Here is a 20,858-nt window from a genome sequence, read left to right as displayed (position 1 = left end):
TTTATTAAACGCAACAGAATGAAAGTGTACGGTGTACCAGATTGTCCAGATTGGACTTGGATTGGACAAGGTATGAAGTATGAACGTGGCGAGAAAAGGAACTAAATGCTTCTATCATACAAAAACGTCATTTTTGAGATGTGTTTGACAGTTCCCCTCTACCAGCAGCGCTTCCGTCAACGACACCCATGTTCATTTAAAGCCTTCTTCTTCTTTAATGACAGTTTCGTGGATTTCCAAAATCAGAGTGTTAATCTGGTGAAGCAACAAGGTTTACCTACCAGTGTGGAGGTAATAGGAATTATTTAAAGACTGATTTACCGTCACCGTTTATTGTAGGTGAGTTACAATTTTGCGAGCTTAAAGCGAAGTGTGTTGCTAACACTTACCTCCATTATACAAGTACGCTGGACTGATGATACCCTTTCAAATGACAGCTATTTTTTGTGCCTATTTGAAGCGGAATCAGCACCCCCATTATTAGGGATAGGAACTAAATTTGACGTAAAAATGACGTTTGAAAGTCGCCATCATATCGCCATATTGGCGCTGATAGCAGTAGTGGGAATATTTGGAACTAATACTAGTGATGTACAACTGTCTTTTCTATTATCGATGAAATGTTTCCAGATTCAGATAATGTCGACCATTAGGACAAAAATATTAAATTGAATAATACAAACGCTACATATTTGTATTAAAGATTACAGACTTCCTCTCCGTTATTTATTAACAGTACCTATCTATAATCCATTTATTTTTACCAGTTAGCACTACGAAAAACTGAAGATAAGCTTCTAACGAAAACTTTGTTGTATTGTATTTTCTAATTTAATTTCTAATATTATCAAAGTAGTGCTACAGTGTATCGTATTAAAGCTGAACAAGTGTTCTGTATGATTAGAATCTTATATAATCTCATCATATAATATTATAAAGCTTTGAGTTTGTTTGTTTGAACGCTCAGGAACTGCTGGGCCAATTTGAACAATTATTTCAGTGTCAGACAGCCCATTTTATGTATTTTATCCATAAATTTATAATGCGTAGACCAACAAAGAGTGCGAGAGAGAAGAAAATACTCTATGGAATTATAACAAGATGAAAAAAGAGAGGCAGTCTAATGAAAATAATTGTAAAAACTTTTATTTGACAGCTCGCCAAAAGTCGTCAATCGTTTTTATGCCCTTTCGGTATTTCCAATATATTGTTCAATTTGTTTGTTATTTTTAATAAATATTATTATATTTAAAAATGGTTACTTGTTCTGTACTTGATTGCAGTGTAAATCATAGGAATAATCCGGAAAAATATACATTTCACAGGTAATTAATGTTCATGTCCCAATTGCTACGATGTGTTTATTTTTGGTAATATTCTGTCTTTAGCTCTCAATTTCAAATAAAATATTGTGAATCCTCCCTTTTACTTTCATATTTTGCGTAACTAAAGTTACTTTTGTTCTTATATTACACAAATTTTGAAGAAAAATTTTTCATTAAAATTTTTTACATATACGCTAGTGCTTGAATCAAATTTATCGATACGCTTATCGATATTTTACAATAACATAAAACTAAAATAAAAATCATTTACCTTTATATTTATCACCTTAAAAAGGACATATTATCTTATTTTAACGATTATTTTTAAGTAATAATTATCTTTTGACATACCTAGTATAAAATCAAGGTTTCACAGATCAGTCACTTGAATACTCATTGAATGCAGCTTTCAATAATATAATGGACAGTTCTCTGACAGAATAGGTATAACTGCAACTTATATTATACTTATTAATAGGACTGGTACCGACTTCAAAATTATGAAGATTGAGAACAGAAATACAGTACAGAATAAGGATTATTTAATACTTTTTAGTTCATTTAAGTATAATATTACTATTGTCTTTACCTTCAAATCGGTTCACAAACGGCGGAGTAATCGTTGAACATTCATAAAAAATTTATCCACAGCCGAACGTCTAACCTCCTCCTTTTTGGAAGTCGGTTAAAAATAATTATAATAAAAAGTATTAGGGAGTGCCTTCGCTGCCAGCGCTGGTTGCCGAAATGGCTGCCGGCGCCGTTTTCCGAACTCCGAAGTTTGCCGAAGTCACGCGATGTTTGCCGAATAGGCTGCTGGCGCCTATTCAGCAAACATTGCTTGTGAAACAGAATAATGATCAAAAACATCAGACTTGAGCTAAATGACTATGAAAAATACAAATAATAAGGTCATAATAATTGTGAGGATGCATAATTATTTGAATCCTGCGATCGGGGATTCTCGGAAATGCTATTGTATTCTATTGTTGTCGCGGTGCTCGTATGAGGCTTGAGCTTGAATCTTGGATGGGTTAATGGTGGTGATGATGAAGATGCTGATAAATGTGATCTACATAGTAGCATTTAAATACAATATTTTTGCTTCTTTAAACAACGCTGAAACTCTCTAACATGCATAAGGAATCTGAAGTTCTGTTCAGTACCTTCGGAAGTATATCACGGAGTTTATAACTGTAGCTGTGGTGCAAAATCTTACTTTTTGGTAGCTGAAAAAAGATAGCTAAGGTAAAGCTAAGCTAAGAAAATGCATCACAAAAAACTAAAATATGCATAGTCGAACAAATAGGTACCAAACCTTCACCTTTGGAAGTCGGTAAAGTCGAATATATAAATTGAGATAATAAATATTATTTCTTTTTAAAATTTGTGTATCGGCACTGGAACCTAACGCTTTACGCATTATCACCGGCTCCCATTTTGAGTGCCAGCGCCGGCAGTCGTTGTTTTATATCTCGGCTGCCGGCAGTATACTTACCGTAGTTCCCATTACTGATATTTTTGGGAGCCGGCGCCGGCAGCGGAGGCACTCCCAAAAGTATTATGATATTTTATGATATGTATTTACTTTAAGAATAAAATATAATATACTATGTGTGTTGTTAACTTTTAATGCAGCAATGTAAGGGCTGATTTACCAGATAGATTTTACCTGAGTAATAAATAAGTAACTTTATAATGTGTTATGTGTATATTATTTACCCCTTTATGAACCTCATGTCATAAGTCATAACATATCTGACGAATGACGATTGAAAAATCATTCCAAACGAAAATGTGTATCTACTTTTCAATCGTCACCTTTTTTGCCAATTAAAATTTATGATACCTAATTTGAAATAAAAAATCTGTCAAAGTTGCATATTATTTATTTCTTATAGAAACTCAGGTAAAATAACTCGAACGGTCTAAACTATCGATAGCGAAATACTATACTATCGGTAGTAAAATATACATCACTAGCACACGCACACATTGACAGATCAAAAATGGTCATGCATTTTCGGGTTGTCAGGTGGTCTATACGACACATAGACATAATATATACTGTCGTAAAGATGTTGCTTTCCATCAGGTGACCCGTTTGCTCGTTTGCCCCCTTATTTCATTAACAAAAAAAAAAAGTTATCTACCCATACGCCATCTAGTTACTAAAATGGAAACTGTTTGACAATCAAATTTAAAAAATAGGAAAATGCCTCATTAGTTGACTTTAGTCAATAACTTACGTGAATAAAAAATAACGTCAATTGACATGACATGGACATGGTTTTTGGAAGAATGTGAAAGAGTGATGTTGCGTTTTTATATTATTTTCCTAAAATTGTGTTATCTGGGTTTTTAATGTGTAATATTGGTAGGATATTAACCATTAAATATTCGTTATCGTGCACAAGTGTGGGAAAGTGATGAAATAACCAGAAACGTGCTCTTTTGTGTTCCCTCCAAAACTCCATCAAAAGTTTCAATAAAGCGTCCTATCACTTTACTGAATCGACCGACTTGACTTCTTGACTGTATTGACTTTATACTTAGACTTTGACTAGACTTTAGACCTGACTGACCTGACGATAATATAGAAAAAATTGTATAAAGAATATTGTTTTCCCGCCATAATATTATACTCGACACTGGCCATGGTTATTGCCGAAGTGCCATTATATGGAAAAAAAAAATGACATGGACATGACAGCAGACAGTAGGTATGTCAAAAGTCAAAACCAAAAATGACAAAAAGAACTGAGAATTATGTAAAAGAATTTTGAAATAATTTTTCCCTTATTTTTAGCGTGTGCATTTATAAATCGTCACTATAATTGTATATTTCTTGACAAAGGAAATATATTACTTTAAAATGGCGAAGGCAAAAAAAGAAATTGAAGATGAATATTCAGCAAAAATTGATATGTGTGTTACCGATGGAATTATAAAAACTGGTAGGTAAATAGGCCTTTCAATAATTAATTTGTAATATATATTAAATTGTACTAATATAAACACATTATTTAAAATGTTTTAAAAATTGAAATTTATTGTATCAACTATTCAGATTACAAACAAATACATTTATAATAATTATAACCTCAACTTGTTTTAACAAGCCAAAATATGACTTTGTATTAGGTTTTTAGCTCCAAATAGTATTACAATTTGTCCTTACATAGCAATACAGATTATTAACATTTGTAATTCTAGGTGGGGGAATATTAGTAGGAGGGCTAGCTTCATTGTTGTTTCTGGGGAGGCGGAGGTGGCCAGTCATAGCGGGCATGGGTATCGGTATTGGACTTGCATATGCCAACTGTGAAAACTCATTAAACTCCAAAAAGCATACTGCATAGAAAATCTTGGAAAACAGCAGCTACCAGGTAACAATTTGTTTTTGGAATGTTATGTATTTACTATTTAACTATAGTAAATAAGGCTATTAAGCGATACTAGTGCAGCCTAGAATATTGTAATAATTCTTGCACACTGATCTTCAAGATTCATTGATTTACATTGATTTTATAACCTAGTTACTTATAAATGTTATTTGTTTTAGGCCCGATCTGACCAAACTTGAAGTTACACGAGTATAACTATCATGATAATAATTTTACTCCTTTAATTTACTCTAGGATATTATCGTTTGCATTTTACCAAGTTACTCAAAGAGTATGAAATAAAATGTCAATATAGTTCACAATGCCACCGACTGACTTTTCTCTGCACTATGTCGGTGACTTTAGTTCTTTGACGAATTGTTTCATTTCGAAGCTTATCCACCAAAGAAACTCCGAGCATAGCACGTTCCATAGCACGCTGAGCGACGGAAAACTTACGAGCTAGCCCTGCTGTAAAAGGCCAGGTTTCCGCCCCGTAGGTCATAACGGGAAGCACGCATTGATCGAAGACTTTCGTCTTCAAACTCTGCGGAATATGCGACGTGAGAATGTGGCTTAGCTTCCTGAATGCTGCCCAACCCAACTGTATCCTCCTATCGGTTTCTCTCTCGAAGTTATGTCTACCTACCTGCAGTATGTGCCCCAAATAGATATATTCCGTTACGACTTCGAGAGAGACACCGTTAACTGCAACCGGTCTCGGGAGAACATGTTCGTTGAACATGACTTTCGTCTTGTCCAAGTTCATCCCGAGACCGATCCGCCGGGAAGATTCATTTAGGTCGTTCAACATTTCCTGCAAGTCCTCCAACGATTCTGCCAATATGACGATATCGTCAGCGAAACGAAGGTGTGAGAGGTACTTGCCATTAACGTTTATGCCACGTCCTTTCCAGTTTAGGGTCTTGAAGGCGTCCTCTAACGCATTTGTGAAGTTTCGGGGAAATAATATCCCCCTGTCTCACTCCTCGATGCAAATAGATTGGCCTTGTTGTGGCCCCCTGTACTCGGACGGACATAGACGCGGCATTATATAGACCTTTCAAAACTTCGACATAACGCCAATCGACTTGACATCGTTGCAGGGCTTCCAGAACAGCCTAGGTCTCAACAGAGTCAAAAGCCTTCTCATAGTCCACAAAGGCAAGGCACAATGGCTGCCTGTACTCATGTGACTTTTGTACAACTTGCCTTAAGGTGTGAATATGATCTATGGTGCTAAAGCCTCTGCGAAACCCAGCCTGCTCCGGTGGCTGGCATTCGTCAAGTTTATTGGATAGGCGATTCGTAATGATCCTAGAAAACAACTTATATATGTGACTCAAAAGCGAGATGGGTCTATAATTTTTAAGAAGGGTGTTATCGCCCTTCTTAAAAAAGAGAACCACCTCGCTTTTAAGCTATTCTTCGGGGGAAACTCCCCGTTGAAGGACAAAATTAAAGACTTTACGAAGCTGTCTCAAGACGGGTTCGCCTCCCGCTCTGAGAAGTTCGATCGTAATTCCGTCCCTCCCCGGGGCCTTTCCTCCTTTAAGTTGTTTCAGAGCCAATCCGATTTCGCCTATACTGACGTCAGGAAGCTGCCGGGTGAGTTTGGCACGCGGGTCGTCATCACGAGGATCAGGTTGCGAAGCATGTGAAGCATACAAGCGGCTATAGAAATCCTCGATCTCGGACAGAACCCCCCCTCGTGAGGAAACGATTTGGCCACAGCTATTCTTCACCTTCGTCAGATGACTCCTCCCGAGGCGCCTTACGAAAACTTTAGACCCTCTATTCCGCTCAATCGCTTCCGTGATTTCCAGCGTATTCGAGCGGCGAAGATCTCTACGTATAAGTTTCCGTATTCGCCTCGAGAGAAGTTTTACATCTGACGAACCCGAGTCCGTGTTTTCCCTCCGTTCCCTCATAAGTTTGAGTGTCTCATTCGAAAGTTTGGATTTCCTGCTCGCATGCTTGGGCCTGCAAAACCTTTCACCTTCGACTCGTATGCTCTCCACAATTGCATTTAAAGCCTCGTCAACTTCCATAGTAGTTTCCGAGATGTTAAGAGCGTCGAACCTATTTCTCAGTTGTAACTGAAATTTCTGGGTGTCAGCGACGGATTGTTGGGAGTTGGGTCGGAGAGTAGACCTCAGCATATGGGCTCTTTCGAGTTTGAAGCATACACTCAAGGATCCTCGCAGTAGTCGGTGATCGCTACCGGTATTGAACCTATTGATCACAGAGACATCCCTAAATATATACTTCCGATCCGTAATGATGAAATCTATCTCGTTCCTTACCACAGAGTCAGGGCTTCGCCATGTCCACTTTCTTTAGGGCTTCTTTTTGAAGAAGGAATTCATCAAGAAGAGCCCCTCTTTTTCGAGAAAGTTGACCAGCATTTGCCCCCTGCGGTTTCGAATCCCAACACCGTGATGTCCCAAGCAAGATTCGCCGCTAGCTCGTACTCCTACTTTGGAGTTAAAATCTCCCATGACAACATTGAAGTGGGTCTTAGGGGTGGTATTTAAGACCTTGGAGATGTCTTCGTACATGGTCTCCACTTCGTCATCGGAATGTGTCGAGGTTGGTGCGTACACTTGTACTATCTTGAGAGAATACCTATCGGTGAGTCTCAAAACAAGGTACGCTACCCTCTCCGACACACTCGAGATCTCGAAAACGTTGTCAACGAGAGATTTGTTGACGAGGAATCCCACGCCGCCCCGGGATGTATGATCTCCCTCTCGGAAGGAGAAAAGGTGACCCGATGGCAGAGTCATGGTGTCTTCCCCTTGTCTTCGGACCTCGCACAACCCTAATACGTGCCAACGGATTTTTTCCAATTCTACCTCCAGTTCGACTAGGTGGTCTTCGAGTCTAAGCGTTCGTCCGTTGTACGTCGCCAGGTCCAGTTGGTGGTAGCGATCCGTAGCCCGGAGATTCTTAGCACCCCTCGCAGTGCCGTTACCATGGCCGCTACCGTGGCCAGGAATAGTACCGCTACCGGGAACTAGGGCCATCTTTTTCTGGTGTGTTTCATAAGAGGCATTTGCTCATAATTGCCACGCGGAGCACGCGGATTGGCAATCTGACAGGGGGCCAATGAATCAAACCATCAATGCTGCAGCCCATTGATGACCATGGATTTCTTCACTGACCCTATCGTTGATGGTTTTACCGTCATCCTTCGGTCGACTAACTGCGCTTGATGTTAGATCTATCCCACACTAATTATTGTGAGACAGAACTACCATCAGGCGGGCGGTGGGGTCGTCACATCCCTACGGCTACATACGTAAATATTTACTCCCGTGTAATTACCTCATTCTTGGATTAGAAGTTAGAAAACCGCAAAACCAGCTTACTCTTAGATTAGGAGACAGTTATACTCGAGTAAAATTTTACTCCAGTTTGGTCGAATCCGTCCTAAGTGTAGGTTTTCCAAATAAAGTTTAATGAAATGAAATAAAATGAAAAATATTTATTTCTATGTAGGTTAACAAAGTTAACACTTATAGAACGTCGTGTCTACAGGAGGCCTACCACCGGTTCGGGAACTACCCCGCCAAGAAGAACCGGCGTAAGAAACTCGCACGGGGCCACCTTTTACCAAAAGGGTAGAAAATAACAATAATAGCTTAAGCTAAATTACACTAAATATGTAAAAATATACCATTTAATTTAAAATTTTTATGTACTAAATATTATTTTTATGGTATTAAAAATTATAAATAATATATTGAAAGCCTTAAAAACTCAATATAAAAAGATCAGGAAAAGTGTTCCTAATGAGTACAGTTATTGTTATTAATTTTTAATACTATTCATGTTTGTTGCAGTTCTGAGCAGCGGAAAATCATGAGTGTGACTTAACTGGCCCTAGATAAATTATTATTTAGACATTGTTTATGTTTTATGTTGTACAAAAATATCGTAATGTAATAAAAAATAATAAGGATTTTTGTCTTTCTTTAGTAAGTATTCTGTTGTAAATAGGTTTTTTGATCTATTGAAATTGCAAAAACAAATTTCACATTATGTAAACAAGGTATCTAATCTTATATATATATTTTTTACGTATTAAATTTTGTATACTATAATAACCTCAGGGCTCTGAAGAAGAGATTTTTTGATTAACTTATGAGACAAAATAAAAAACACAATATATTTCAATAGTTTATTGTACAAATTGATACTGGAATATGATATAATAGATTGGATTTAGCATATTAAAGTAAAAATAACAATAACCATTAGTATTGTATAGAAGAATTCATAACATCCCATATACATTTAAATTGATTAGGTACTTACATGTTTAATCATAGAGAACATAATATTATAGTAGACAAGATAACAGGCAACACATAATAACAATTAATAACACAAGACAATAGTAGAAGCTATTACACACTGTTAATAAGTCGGTTTTTGTTTACAATTGTAATTAAAACTTATTAAAAAAGGCTGAACACACCTCTTATTAAGAAAAATAATAATATAACAGATAAATATATATATAATAGATAGTTTGCTGCCTTTGTCTTATAAAATATTCTCATGCATCAAACAAAGGACAGCAAACCATGTATAGTTTTCTGTATGTCAATATTTTTTTATTAATAAGGGTGTTAGTCATGGAAGACCTATTTTACCACAATATGTCCTGCAATGAAAATTGGCCGGACATGCTGCATGTAAGCAGCATGTCCGGTCCCAGGGTGGAGGAGTACAGAGGACATGATAAAATGTAGATAATATTATATAGTTATCCATGTAATTTATTTCGACATAATTATTGTCACTCGACAGTGTCTAATAGCTCTACAAGTTAAAAACATCTGCAATATAGAAACTGCATGTGCGAGACAAACAGTTGATATTTCGTATCAAATGCATTACAACTCATAGAAATGTGAACTTATTTTCACATCCACGCAAAACAGAGTGTAGGTTATAACATCCTATGTTAAGCCTCTAGGCTTGAATGTTATAATTATTATTGCAAAAGACGATAATTTTTACACGAGTCTAATTTGTAGTGAGTTCTGAACTTGCAGTCAGCAAAATTCTTGGTTCAGAGTTGTTTGGCTTTCGAATCTAATATAAGTAATAATTAAAGTAAGTATAATATGCATATGAATAATAAAAATAATCTATAAACAGATTTACCAAGGGACAATACAACACCATGTGTAATAAATAAAGTACATGTTATAAATAAGCATGCAGTAACATCGACAGTAACATTCTAGAATTAACCGTAAAGTAATATTTACAGAAACATGAAAATTATAAATAATTTAACAACAAGCAGCCCCATGTTCCGTCTTAAACAATTCAGTTATTAAAATCATTTTGTTTCAAATTATTATCGATTTATATGTAATATTCAATGATGGCTCATCAGGGGCGCATAAAAGTCCTTAACAATATAACCTATATTAACCTACCAAAATGTTGCTGGTTTACCCTCTTTAACAATATAGAGCCAAATAGGTACACGTACACCTGGCCGCGTCGAATTGCACTAGTGAATGCGTTTTATTCGTAGAAGGCGATTAGGTGCGTCCACATGCCACCTTGCCTTGTCTTGACATAAGAGGGTGGCCTCAAAGCAACAGCCGCACAATAAAAGTAAATATTTGGTAACATTGACTAGCACATAATGTAACATGCGACCAACGAACGGTCACGGCTAATACTAACCAATACTGTGTGAACGGACCCTTAGCTACCTAGTCTAGGGCATCATGTACAATATACAGCTAAGCTAAGGCTGTATACTCAATATACGAAATAATATTTCACAACAAAACACGAAGAGAGCTCAAATGAAATCAGAGCGAGAGATAAACGTTCAAAAAGTGACTTAAATATATTCGGTGGAGGTCAAACCGGGCGAGAAGCTTTACAATAAAGTGTGCAAAATATGATTTTCAATACCCTCCTCAAAGTTACACCTACCGTATTATCCTATTATTGTTGATATTATAGGCACTACTGGAATTTCAAAAGGGTGTCGTTACCATTAGATTACATCGTACAAGTGAGAGAGACTAGAGTGAGTGGTGACTGGCGGGCGTGTTCGTCGCGGCGTGCGGCGCGGTGCGTACCGCGAGCGGACACATTAACCTACACTCGAATTTGAAAACATGTCGTGAATATTCGCTATGTGAGTTACAGAGAAGATAATGTCATTAGCACCACGTATTTCTAGAAGGTTTAAAGTCACTAATAGTATAAGAGGAAAATCATTAGTAAAACTATAGAACCTCATATACAGGTCGATCCTACAGTACAGAGAAAGTTGAAAAAAACTACGAGTTCAAATCGACATCAAAAAACCTATTTGGACCATTTATTTATTCCACAAAAGTTTGGGGACGAAATTCATTTCGCTAAACTAAAGTGTCGTGTAAAAACTGTAGAATATATTATACAATTGTCCCGAAGTGTTGCGTACGTTAGTATTTTGCACCTTAACTAGCTACCTATAAACTACAAGCGACGGCTCTCGCCTCATTATGGCAACTGCGTGCGAACTGCGAAGTGCACTACATTGGTAAGTAAACAAAGAGAGAGAGAAAGAGATAAGTATGGAAAACAGAGAGAGAAACTAACTAGTGCTTATAATTCACTAGCGGAATAGAAAGTAAACAACCATTATCATAACACTGACATTTGGTCACACTTCACATGATTTATGCTTATATAACGAATCAATCACATAATATGTGATATTTCACCATATGAAACCATAAGCAACCTTTCGAAATATAAAACATAATTTCCTAGCTATTTCTAATGGCTCGCCTACATTTTAATAATTAAAATATGCAGCCAAAAACTTTTAACCCAGGGGCCCGATTCCCGTATCTCGTATGTCACTTCGATCGCAATCGTGACTCGTGAGTGAGTCAGCCTAAGGGCGCATTTTCTTTAGTCGTTAACTCGTACGGTATATAGTATACGGGAAGTCTATGACAACTAATGGGGAGTTTTCATTGCGTTGTCGTGGCATGCGTTTCAGAAATCTCCCGCACCCCGCATGCGGGCTCTACCGACCAGTGAAAATGCGCCATAAGGTTAGGTTCACACGGCACAATCCTGCACGTTTTCTTGCAGTATACGTCTTAACGAATAAACAGTGGCGCATACAATGTATATAGAACACATTGATTGTACTGCACGATTTGTTGCAGTACAATCGATGTATGAATGTTAAGAAAAGATGCTGCAAAAAACGTGCAGGATTGTGCCGTGTGAACCAAGTCTTAGATTGAAGCGACATCGGAGGTATGAGAAACGCGGCATAGACGATTTTTAAAACGATAACGGTCTGACAAAAACTTACGAGAATTCAAATGTTTGGTTTTACGCGTTGTCTAGATGATGCGATTTACGTGCGGTATCGCTCCCAAGTCCCAGTTTGATCGTTCTACACACGTAAATTGCATCATCTGGACAGAATTCCGGCTATCCTTGCAATTTTACAAAGCGAGAGAGCGAATGAAAATCTACGAGTGGTCAAACTTAGCAATACATAATCCCTCTTACTAATAAAAACAGTTACACGATCAATAAGCCACACGATGATTTCTTTGTATTTCGATTTTTTAATATATCTGACAAGGATAATACATTGTATAACATATCTATTGCATAAATATTTTTATCAGTAAGGGGTAAATATTTTAGGGCAGTATATTCGCTTGGGTACAAGTCCTATCTTTAACGGACAAAAATGTGTCACATTAGAGACGCGACGAAGTAGTCCACGGCATTATAAACAAAACGCTTGATCAGGGAATCGCGCCCGAATCTGCTTGCAGTCTCAATGGAAACTCGCTAAAGGCCTTCTGCCATCGCTTTAGTTGGGTCACGGAGTACGTAGAATTTAATTTGCCTAGGTAGGTTTAAGCTATATTTTCGTGTGCGAGTGAAAGTGACACTGATCTGATTTGATCTATATCAGTGTACGAATTTCAACGTGTTCAGCGTCCTAACGATATCGTTTATGTTTAGACCATTATTGAGAGGTTAGTTAGAAAATTTTAAACCGCCTTATATCGAATCCAACGCAACATTTTCCATTGAGACTGCAATCGTCCGGCGGGCGACGGGCGGCGGGCGGAGGGCGTATACGTTCACTTGGTGGTCATGTCGGGCCAGTAGTTGACGTAGTAGCGGTGCGTGCTGCCCTCGAACAGCCGGTCCAGCCAGTTCTCCAGACCATCCAGCAGGTTCTCTGTGGAAGACAAACATTACTTTTGATAATTATGAAGAGCATCAGTCAAAATCTTATATTGAAAGGTAACTAATAAGTGTGCGTACAATACCATAATATACACGTACAATAATTGTATAATATATACTGTGCAATAGGCATATAAACTCCGATGAGTCGGGGGCGAAGTCTGATAGGTAGCGTGTGCGTGTACATACTGTGTATACCTGTCGATAAATACACACCAGTACGCTACATGTACGCAACGTACGTGGTGATGTGTGTGCGTTACCTTGCAACAGCAGCGGCGGATCGTAGTCGTCGTCGGAGGAGTCGGGGTCGGTGGTGAAGCCGATGAACGCGCCCGCCTCCGGGTCGCGCGCGCGCCCGCCCAGCGACCGCGTCATGCGGGACATACGCTGTAAAATCCATTGGTTTAAAGTTTAGTGTTACAGAACTATGAGTTAGTAGTAATAGTAAGTATAAATAAGTTGATTGATGGGCCCTTTTTGTTACTCTTGTTTGTGTGTTGTTCGAAAAAAAAATATGTTTCCAACATTTGTATAATGCACAGGTGTAATTTAAAAAGGCGTATTCATTTGAAGCTTTCTTTAGAGTCCATAGACAAAGTTTTTCAATTTGATCTATAGTTGAAACTTGAAATGTTCAAATCAAATCAAAAATCAACTTGTTATGTTAACTTTGATCTATCTTGAGTGTTGACTTATGTTATTCAATAGACATAATATTATGTCACCGCCCAATCACAACGAATACAGTCGTCGAGGCTCACTTTCGTTATAATATGTGAATTTATCATAAAGCCTTTTCCTTTATAAATGCAAATTATGAAAGAGATAGCATAAAGTTTTATCGATGATTAACATTATACCGTAGTAGCGAAAGTTGGCGAAACAAAAAATTCAAGTAAAACATACCTTATGCGGCTTCGCGCACTCCGGATGTTTAGCGTGGTAGATGCAGAAGTATTTGCGGTGGGGGTTGAGCGCGAGCACCGTGCCGACGGCGTTGCGCGCGTTCACCCGCAGCTCGGCCCCGCCCCCCGCACCCGCGCCGCACGCCTGCAGCACGCGCCCGAACCAGCACACGTGACGCTCCACGCACAGGTACGCCCACACTAGCGTCTTGTTCCTAACAGATTATTGTGTTTACTTTTTTACATAAGGCGTGAACATTACTTTGCAAAAATATGGTACAATAAGGTGGTACAATTTTACAGTGTCTCACATAATATTTTGGTCGATTTTTCTCGACGTACAAACATTTAATGAACATTGGTCAAGTTATAAGTAATAGTAGTTTCATCATTGTAGTAAAATAATAATCTTTACATTGTCTTTAATCATTACATAATTATATCGAATTTATAACATTATTGGCTTTATGCGTGCTAAATAAGCAAAAATTTAAAACCCAAATATTATGTTGCTCTCAAATTAGGTTATCGTACGGGTACCGTACATTATATGAGTTATTTTAACGCATACCCACTTAAATTTATGAACGCAATATATTTCTACACGTATGACAGAGATAGGTAACGATATCGTATGTGTATTCAACGCAATTTAGTGGTACTCACTTGCGATACGGCCACACGATCTTGTGGAACTTGGAGAGCAGCTGCACCTTGCTCTGCGAGTCCACCAGCAGCACGATAGTACGGCAGCCCGGCTTCTGCAACCTGAACATTATACAAATACGGTAAGATCGATATGAAAGCAGGGAAGTTTAATGCGCACTGAGCCGTCGTGAGAACCCCTTGAGACATTTATGAAGGAAAATAACAGCAGAGAAACAAAACAGTACAGATTAATATAATGTAGAAGAGGGTACGGAAAAAGTGGTAAACTTTAATCTTTAATTAGTTCTGACATCCAGTGACCTAGCTTTCAAAACTTCATAGATATGACAGGACGACGTCCGTCGGGCCCGCTCGTAAATAATTAAAGTGCTCGTGAGGCAGCAATACCTGACGAGGCCGTTGTACTTCTCAGCGCGCAGCTCGTGCAGGCGCATCTCGGGGGGCGGGTCGGCGCGCTTGCCGCCGCTCGCGCGACGTCGCTCCTCCTTCGCGCGCTGCACAGACTCCTCCTCGATACGCCTGACGATAATGAGCTCAAGTTCTAATTTCACTCACGCTAGTCGTTTGTCGAAACACGTTGTCGAAACGTTTACTGTTTCACTACTACGTAGAATTCCGGTTAACTGCACAGATATTCATATTAACGCCTCCGTGGTCTAGTGGTACAGAGCGCGCACTTGACTCGGAGGTCGTGGGTTCGATTCCCGCGTTGGAAACATGTTATTTCCAACAACAAACATTTAGGACAATGCAGGCTGATCACCTGATTGTCTGACAAGTAAGATGATCCATGCGTCGGATGGGCATGTAAAAAGTCGGTCCTGCGCCTAATCTCTCGCCGGTCGTATCGGTCTTCCGTCACACTGGGTTATGAGAGTAAAGGAATAGAGAGTGCTCTTGTGTACTGCGTAAATACTTGGGCAATATATAATTACTACTGTGTAGCTGGCCTGGTTTCAATGAAACCCGTCACCGTCACCGAAACCGGTGTGGGAGCTATTATTATTATTATTGACAGTCAATAAAGAGATACAAAAATCATCGTGTCATTTTACCTATACTTTCTTCCGTAGAAATAAACCACTAATTTTGTGGTGCTATTTAATACAAAGTCTGCCTGAAGCTAATACATACACGAGGTACGCCATGAGGTAGGCAACAGCGAGCACTAGCAGCACGGTAGCGAGCACGGAGGCGGCGGAGAGGGCGTGGTGCGTGCGCAGCGCCGCCAGCGCCCGCTCCGCCCACTCCGCCGCGCGCGCCAGCCCGCGCCACACCGCGCCGCGCGCCGCCTCGTCCGCCAGCTCCGCCACGCGCGCCTGACACAAATTTGTTGTTTAAAACTTTCGCCATTACATGTTCGGTTTGTTCGAGTAAATGTATGTAATTAGGAATATCTTTGATACCTTATAGACTTCTAATAGTCTATACTCTATAGTATGAAGCCTAAAGGTATGTCAAATATGAGCTCGAGAAATGTTGAATTATTCTAACATTTTATTTGTTATGAACAACAAAAATGTATCTCGTGGAGCCATGTGTCTGGACGCGTCTGAACACGGCGAATCAATGTCGGAGGTATCAAGCATAATGTCATTTAAATCAAGAGAGCGTACAAATGACTAAACAATGTAATAACTAATAAGTGTACCTCGTATGCTCCAGTAGCGGAGGGCTGCAGGAGCCGTCTCACGAGTGCGTCTAACGCGCGGCGCGTGGCGTTGAGTTGCTCCTGGTACCGCGCCTCGTCCTCGCCGCAGCCCGCCCCGCCCCCGGCCCCGCCCCCCGCGCCGCACACCGGCCACGTCTCGTTCAGCCATTCGTACTGCACGCGCGTGCTCTCGCGCCGCCACAGCACTACTATACGGTGCTCCAGCGAAGCGGTATCTAAGCCTGCCACACAATATTTTTAGTGATAAAATTAAGCTATTATATCATATTGACTTGTACACTTCACTTATTTTCTATTTGTAGTGTATGCGTTTATTCACTCTCAAACTCATACAGACAAGTACTGTCTCGTTCGCACCACGTCAGAGATACGAGAGCCATGGGCGAGAGTAGACGTGTTGGTAGTCTGTCCATTAAGTGCGTGTACGAGCCAGTGATACATAGTATATCGACCATTAGGCAGGTTTTACACTATTACACGTTACACGTCATTTATAAATGCTTCCTTGTTGGCCCATGATATCCAATACTAATCCGACTATGATTATGTAAATAGGGCACATTCGGCAATTATTGCCGTCGATTGTATACTCTATGGACCGTTTAGCAATCATAATTACAGCCATTGCCTTGCAGTCAAAAACAAGTTGTATTATATTATAATATTATGTATTTACCAAATTTTTTAGGATAAAATATATCATAGCATAATTGAATATTCTTACCGGAGGCGTTGGCGAGCGCCTGCAGGAAGTCATACTGCGTTCGCTGCGAGAGGTAGGCGTATCTCAGGCGGTCGGGGGCGGAGCGGGCGAGCGCGCGCAGCGGGGGGAGCGCGGGGGAGCCCGGCGCCGCCACCAGCACGCAGCACAGCCGACGTCGCGCCGCGCGCCACTCCACCGGGCACACAGCCTCCAGGACGGACTGAGGACAATAACATATAAGATATTATGATAAGGAAAAGATTTTTTGATTTATTACACAACGCTTAAGGAAAACGTACACAATAAGAACAAAAGGATAAATGATATTATTATAGTTAGATTAATCTTAACTATATTTACTATTAGTAAGAGAGTAGATCTACAACAGCTATACTCAACCTGCGGCCAGAACTTTATATGTGGCCCACGTGAAGTTAAATTCACGCCCACTGGCAAAATAATACTTGAAAGTCATCGTGGTAGTCGTGAACTTTATTCTACTCCTAAATCGCTAATTTAGAAAAACGTTTTTTTTTTCAACCCTAAAAATTTTTGGTTGCGGCCCGCGACACCAAGACCAAAACGTGTTTGTGGCCCATGTAAAAAAGATTGAGTGCCACTGATCTACAATATTACCTGTGAGGACAGCCGGGGCAGCACCAGCAGCGCGTTGGCGTCGATGAGGTCTCTGAGGGTGTGCGTGGGTATCTCGGCGGTGGCGACGGCTGCGGCGGGCTCCGCGCGGTCCTCCTTCAGCACCACCATGCTGTCCAGCCGCCGCGACACGCCGTACCGCGCCCGTAGCACCACCGTGTCGGGTGCGGACACGTCCACGAACCTGGAACATTCACACTGTCCCTGATGCTGCTGATAGTGATGCTGCTACTGATGCTGATACTGATATTACGTACTCGTGATATTACGCGCCGTGAGAAGCCAGCGTAACAAGCCAAGTCATACTCACGCGAAGGACACTCTCTCGCGGTAGTAGAAGGCAGTGACGAGGTACCGCAGGCGGATGAGCTGGCGGTCCTCGAAGATCACCGCCTTCACCTTGTTGTCGTCGAAGTCGCTCAGCCACGGCTCCATGTTGTTGTCGTTCAGGCTCTTCACCATCTTGTACGGGAACTTCCATCTTATGAAATCTATCAAAAAGGAAATTTAAAGAAATAAATTAAATAAAAACAAAGTATATTTTACAAACTGAACTGTTAAACTTTCGTGATTCAAACCCTGAACCGATTGCAGTATAATTTAGTATGAATTATAATTTAGTTCTGGGAAAGGATACAAAATATTTTTTCATCAAAGGAATATCTTTGGTTCCTAGATGATTAATATATTTCAGCGCAACAAATATGCAAGCAACATCTAGTTTATACAAATTCAAATAATACATACCTAAAATCTTAGGCAGAGATCCTAGCCCATCCTTATACAGGTATATCTGCTTATCCAGTATGAATGCGAGGCAGGGGAGTCCATGGACCCCGATACGGCGGGCCAGGTTTGACTCGTGGGCGGCATGGACGGTGGCCAGCGTCATGCCGAGCGGCTGCAGCGCCTCCACCAGCCGTCGCCACGCAGTGGTGGAGCGGAGACAGTCGAAGCACCAGTCCGTGTAGAACAGGACGAGAGCTGGTGTGTGCACACTCTTCTCTAGTATGTTGTTCTCAAAGTGTCTGTAATAAACAATAACATTAAAGACCAATTAAAAAAGCCAAGAAAGTATATATAAAACTGTTAAAAAACTACATAGTAAAAAAAAGGTTGCTGAAATCTGTTTGTTTATCAAACAGATATTTTTAACAGATTATTAGAATTTCTAGATTAACTACTTCTTATATTGTATGAAAAAAGGAGGCTACCTTGTAGTAACTGACAATTTGTGGAACACTGTTATATCATGGTCTTGTGTTCGAAAATGTGTACTGAAGAAGTCAAATGGATCATTGCTGAAACAAAAATTAAACACCTTACAGATAACAATACATTTGATTGATGATTTATTGATTGTGTCCCTCTTCTTGGCAAAGGACTATTGTCAAATGCATCCTTTAATTTTTTTCATAACAATAACTCGAACATAATTAGGTAATGCTATAATATAACATCTTTAGACTAAAGTAAAAGGTCCAATTTAAGATTATTTTGTTACTATATTATTATTTAGTTGCAAAGTAGAACAAGGTACTTTTTGCTTGTAATAAAAATCTATACATATTCGCTTATTAACAGAGTCATCTAGTTTAAATATTAAAAATTAAAAGCAAATCTAACCTAAACCGAGCATATTTGCTGTAATCATGACGCTGTTTATACATGTGGTCATCCTCATTGGTGATGCCATACAGGTCATAGGCCTGCCGCCTCTCCGTGTCTGAGAGCAGCTCATAAGCCTGCTTGATCTCAACAAATCTCGCTTCAGCATTGGGATCTTCATTTTTATCTGGGTGCCTGCAATGACCAACAAACTGTTGAATAGCTACTCGATATAGCTTGTAATTTTGTACCCTCAAGGGAAAACCACAATGATAAATGATTATTTTCTCTTCATAAACAAGTACAGTAGGGCCTTGATAGTCCGAACACCCAAAATATATACCTTGTTTGGATGGACGCATCGTTCGGATTATAGCATGTAGACATTTTTAAAGGCACTTTTTTGATGTTGAAGCCATGATAAAACACACAAATACAGAACAAAGATATGTACAGCTATAACAAAATGGCGGAATAGCGCATAGGGTGGTCAAAAACAATATGTGTAGTACTTTAGATGTCTAACTCAGCACTAGAATGCGGCGGCGCGGCTGCGGGAGTGATTTGTGCCGGGATGAGAGGTTATTTGGATTATAGAGGTATTGGGATTCGGAGGCCCTACTGTATCTTTACAATATTGTGTCCTTCTTTATTGCTCTATTCTCTCTCAGCCATATTTCATCCAGATTCCAGATAAGTCAAGCTTTGTGCTTATTCATGACAAGCAAAGAAATATTTCCCTTTATAATATTAATAAGATAATTAAATTCCTTGTTGTTTGTCAATTGTTAATGTAATTAAATAGTTTACAACAATCTAAATTACCATTTTAATAAGGACAGATAAGAATAATGTATACCTATATGGGTCAATCAACTTTTATTTGTCTTGTAAGTACTATGTGTCTGTGATACCCACAATGGAGGTTTTAAATTTTTATTGTTAATAGTGCGTTAAGTCCCGAATAATAAGTTTCAAGTGTTAAATTTTTATTACCTTTCTGAAACCTTCCCATACTGAAACTGGATAAACTTACCAAGGACATAATATCAAACAGTTCGTATTCAACCTTAACATCTAATGTTTTCCATCTGTTATCTTATATTTAAAATACAGGTGAAGCTAATAAAAACATGTTAAATTAAAAAGCAATTTTGTTTGACACCCATTTAGTATTGATTATTCACTAAATTAATGAATCATTTTTATAGTAACAAGAAGTGCATGAGTAATTTGTAATGTATTTTGCATACCATTCTTTAGCGAGCTGCCTGTAAGCTTTTCGTATTTCCACCAGAGTAGCTTTTCTATGAATCCCAAGTATTTTGTATGGATCGCCAATCTTCTGAGCAATAACAATCGGAATCAATGCTAACAATAGAAGCATGTACAACCATCTTCCTTTCCAAGTATTGTTCTTCCATTTCATATTAAATGATCGAAATTTTATTAGCTTTTTGCGAAACTATAGAAGCCCGCTGTATGGAAATAAAAATCAAACCGACATCATAAACAACTATCGAAAGCACACGGCCGACGCGTATGAAATTTGAATAAATAATTTCATGAATTTGTTATCACTCATTCGTCCTAAAATAGACCGAGATGCCTGTAAAATTCGTAAAAATCTTGGGAAAACTGAAGACTGAAATCCTGAAAAATGTC

At 39.2% G+C, this 20,858-nt stretch overlaps 1 protein-coding gene across 1 annotated transcript; it reads right to left on the bottom strand.

The window, feature by feature from the left end:
* Positions 1–11,900: 11,900 nt before the first annotated feature.
* On the bottom strand, positions 11,901–20,858 carry LOC121731793 (dnaJ homolog subfamily C member 16). The gene is made up of 14 exons (XM_042121419.1): positions 20,447–20,858; positions 19,212–19,388; positions 18,800–18,886; positions 18,333–18,613; positions 17,896–18,076; positions 17,568–17,769; positions 16,953–17,151; positions 16,208–16,449; positions 15,691–15,875; positions 14,944–15,075; positions 14,554–14,655; positions 13,889–14,102; positions 13,243–13,369; positions 11,901–12,971 (listed from the first exon to the last, which is right to left on the bottom strand). The coding sequence occupies exons 1-14, from the start codon at positions 20,620–20,622 to the stop codon at positions 12,871–12,873; spliced, it is 2,406 nt and encodes an 801-aa protein (XP_041977353.1). The 5' UTR covers positions 20,623–20,858; the 3' UTR covers positions 11,901–12,870.

This window comes from Aricia agestis, chromosome 11 (assembly GCF_905147365.1).
Source record: "Aricia agestis chromosome 11, ilAriAges1.1, whole genome shotgun sequence".
NCBI classification, from domain to species: Eukaryota; Metazoa; Arthropoda; class Insecta; order Lepidoptera; family Lycaenidae; genus Aricia; species Aricia agestis.
This window is presented reverse-complemented; position numbering and strand designations above follow the sequence as displayed.

Bases quoted from the DNA above. Each gene is read 5' to 3' on its own strand.
- LOC121731793 (XM_042121419.1), bottom strand. From the start codon at position 20,622: ATGAAATGGAAGAACAATACTTGGAAAGGAAGATGGTTGTACATGCTT. The intron at 18,614-18,799 runs GTAGCCTCCTTT...TGTTTATTACAG, and splicing joins AAATTGTCAGTTACTACAAG to ACACTTTGAGAACAACATAC. The intron at 15,076-15,690 runs GTATGTATTAGC...CATTATCGTCAG, and splicing joins TACCTCATGGCGTACCTCGT to GCGTATCGAGGAGGAGTCTG.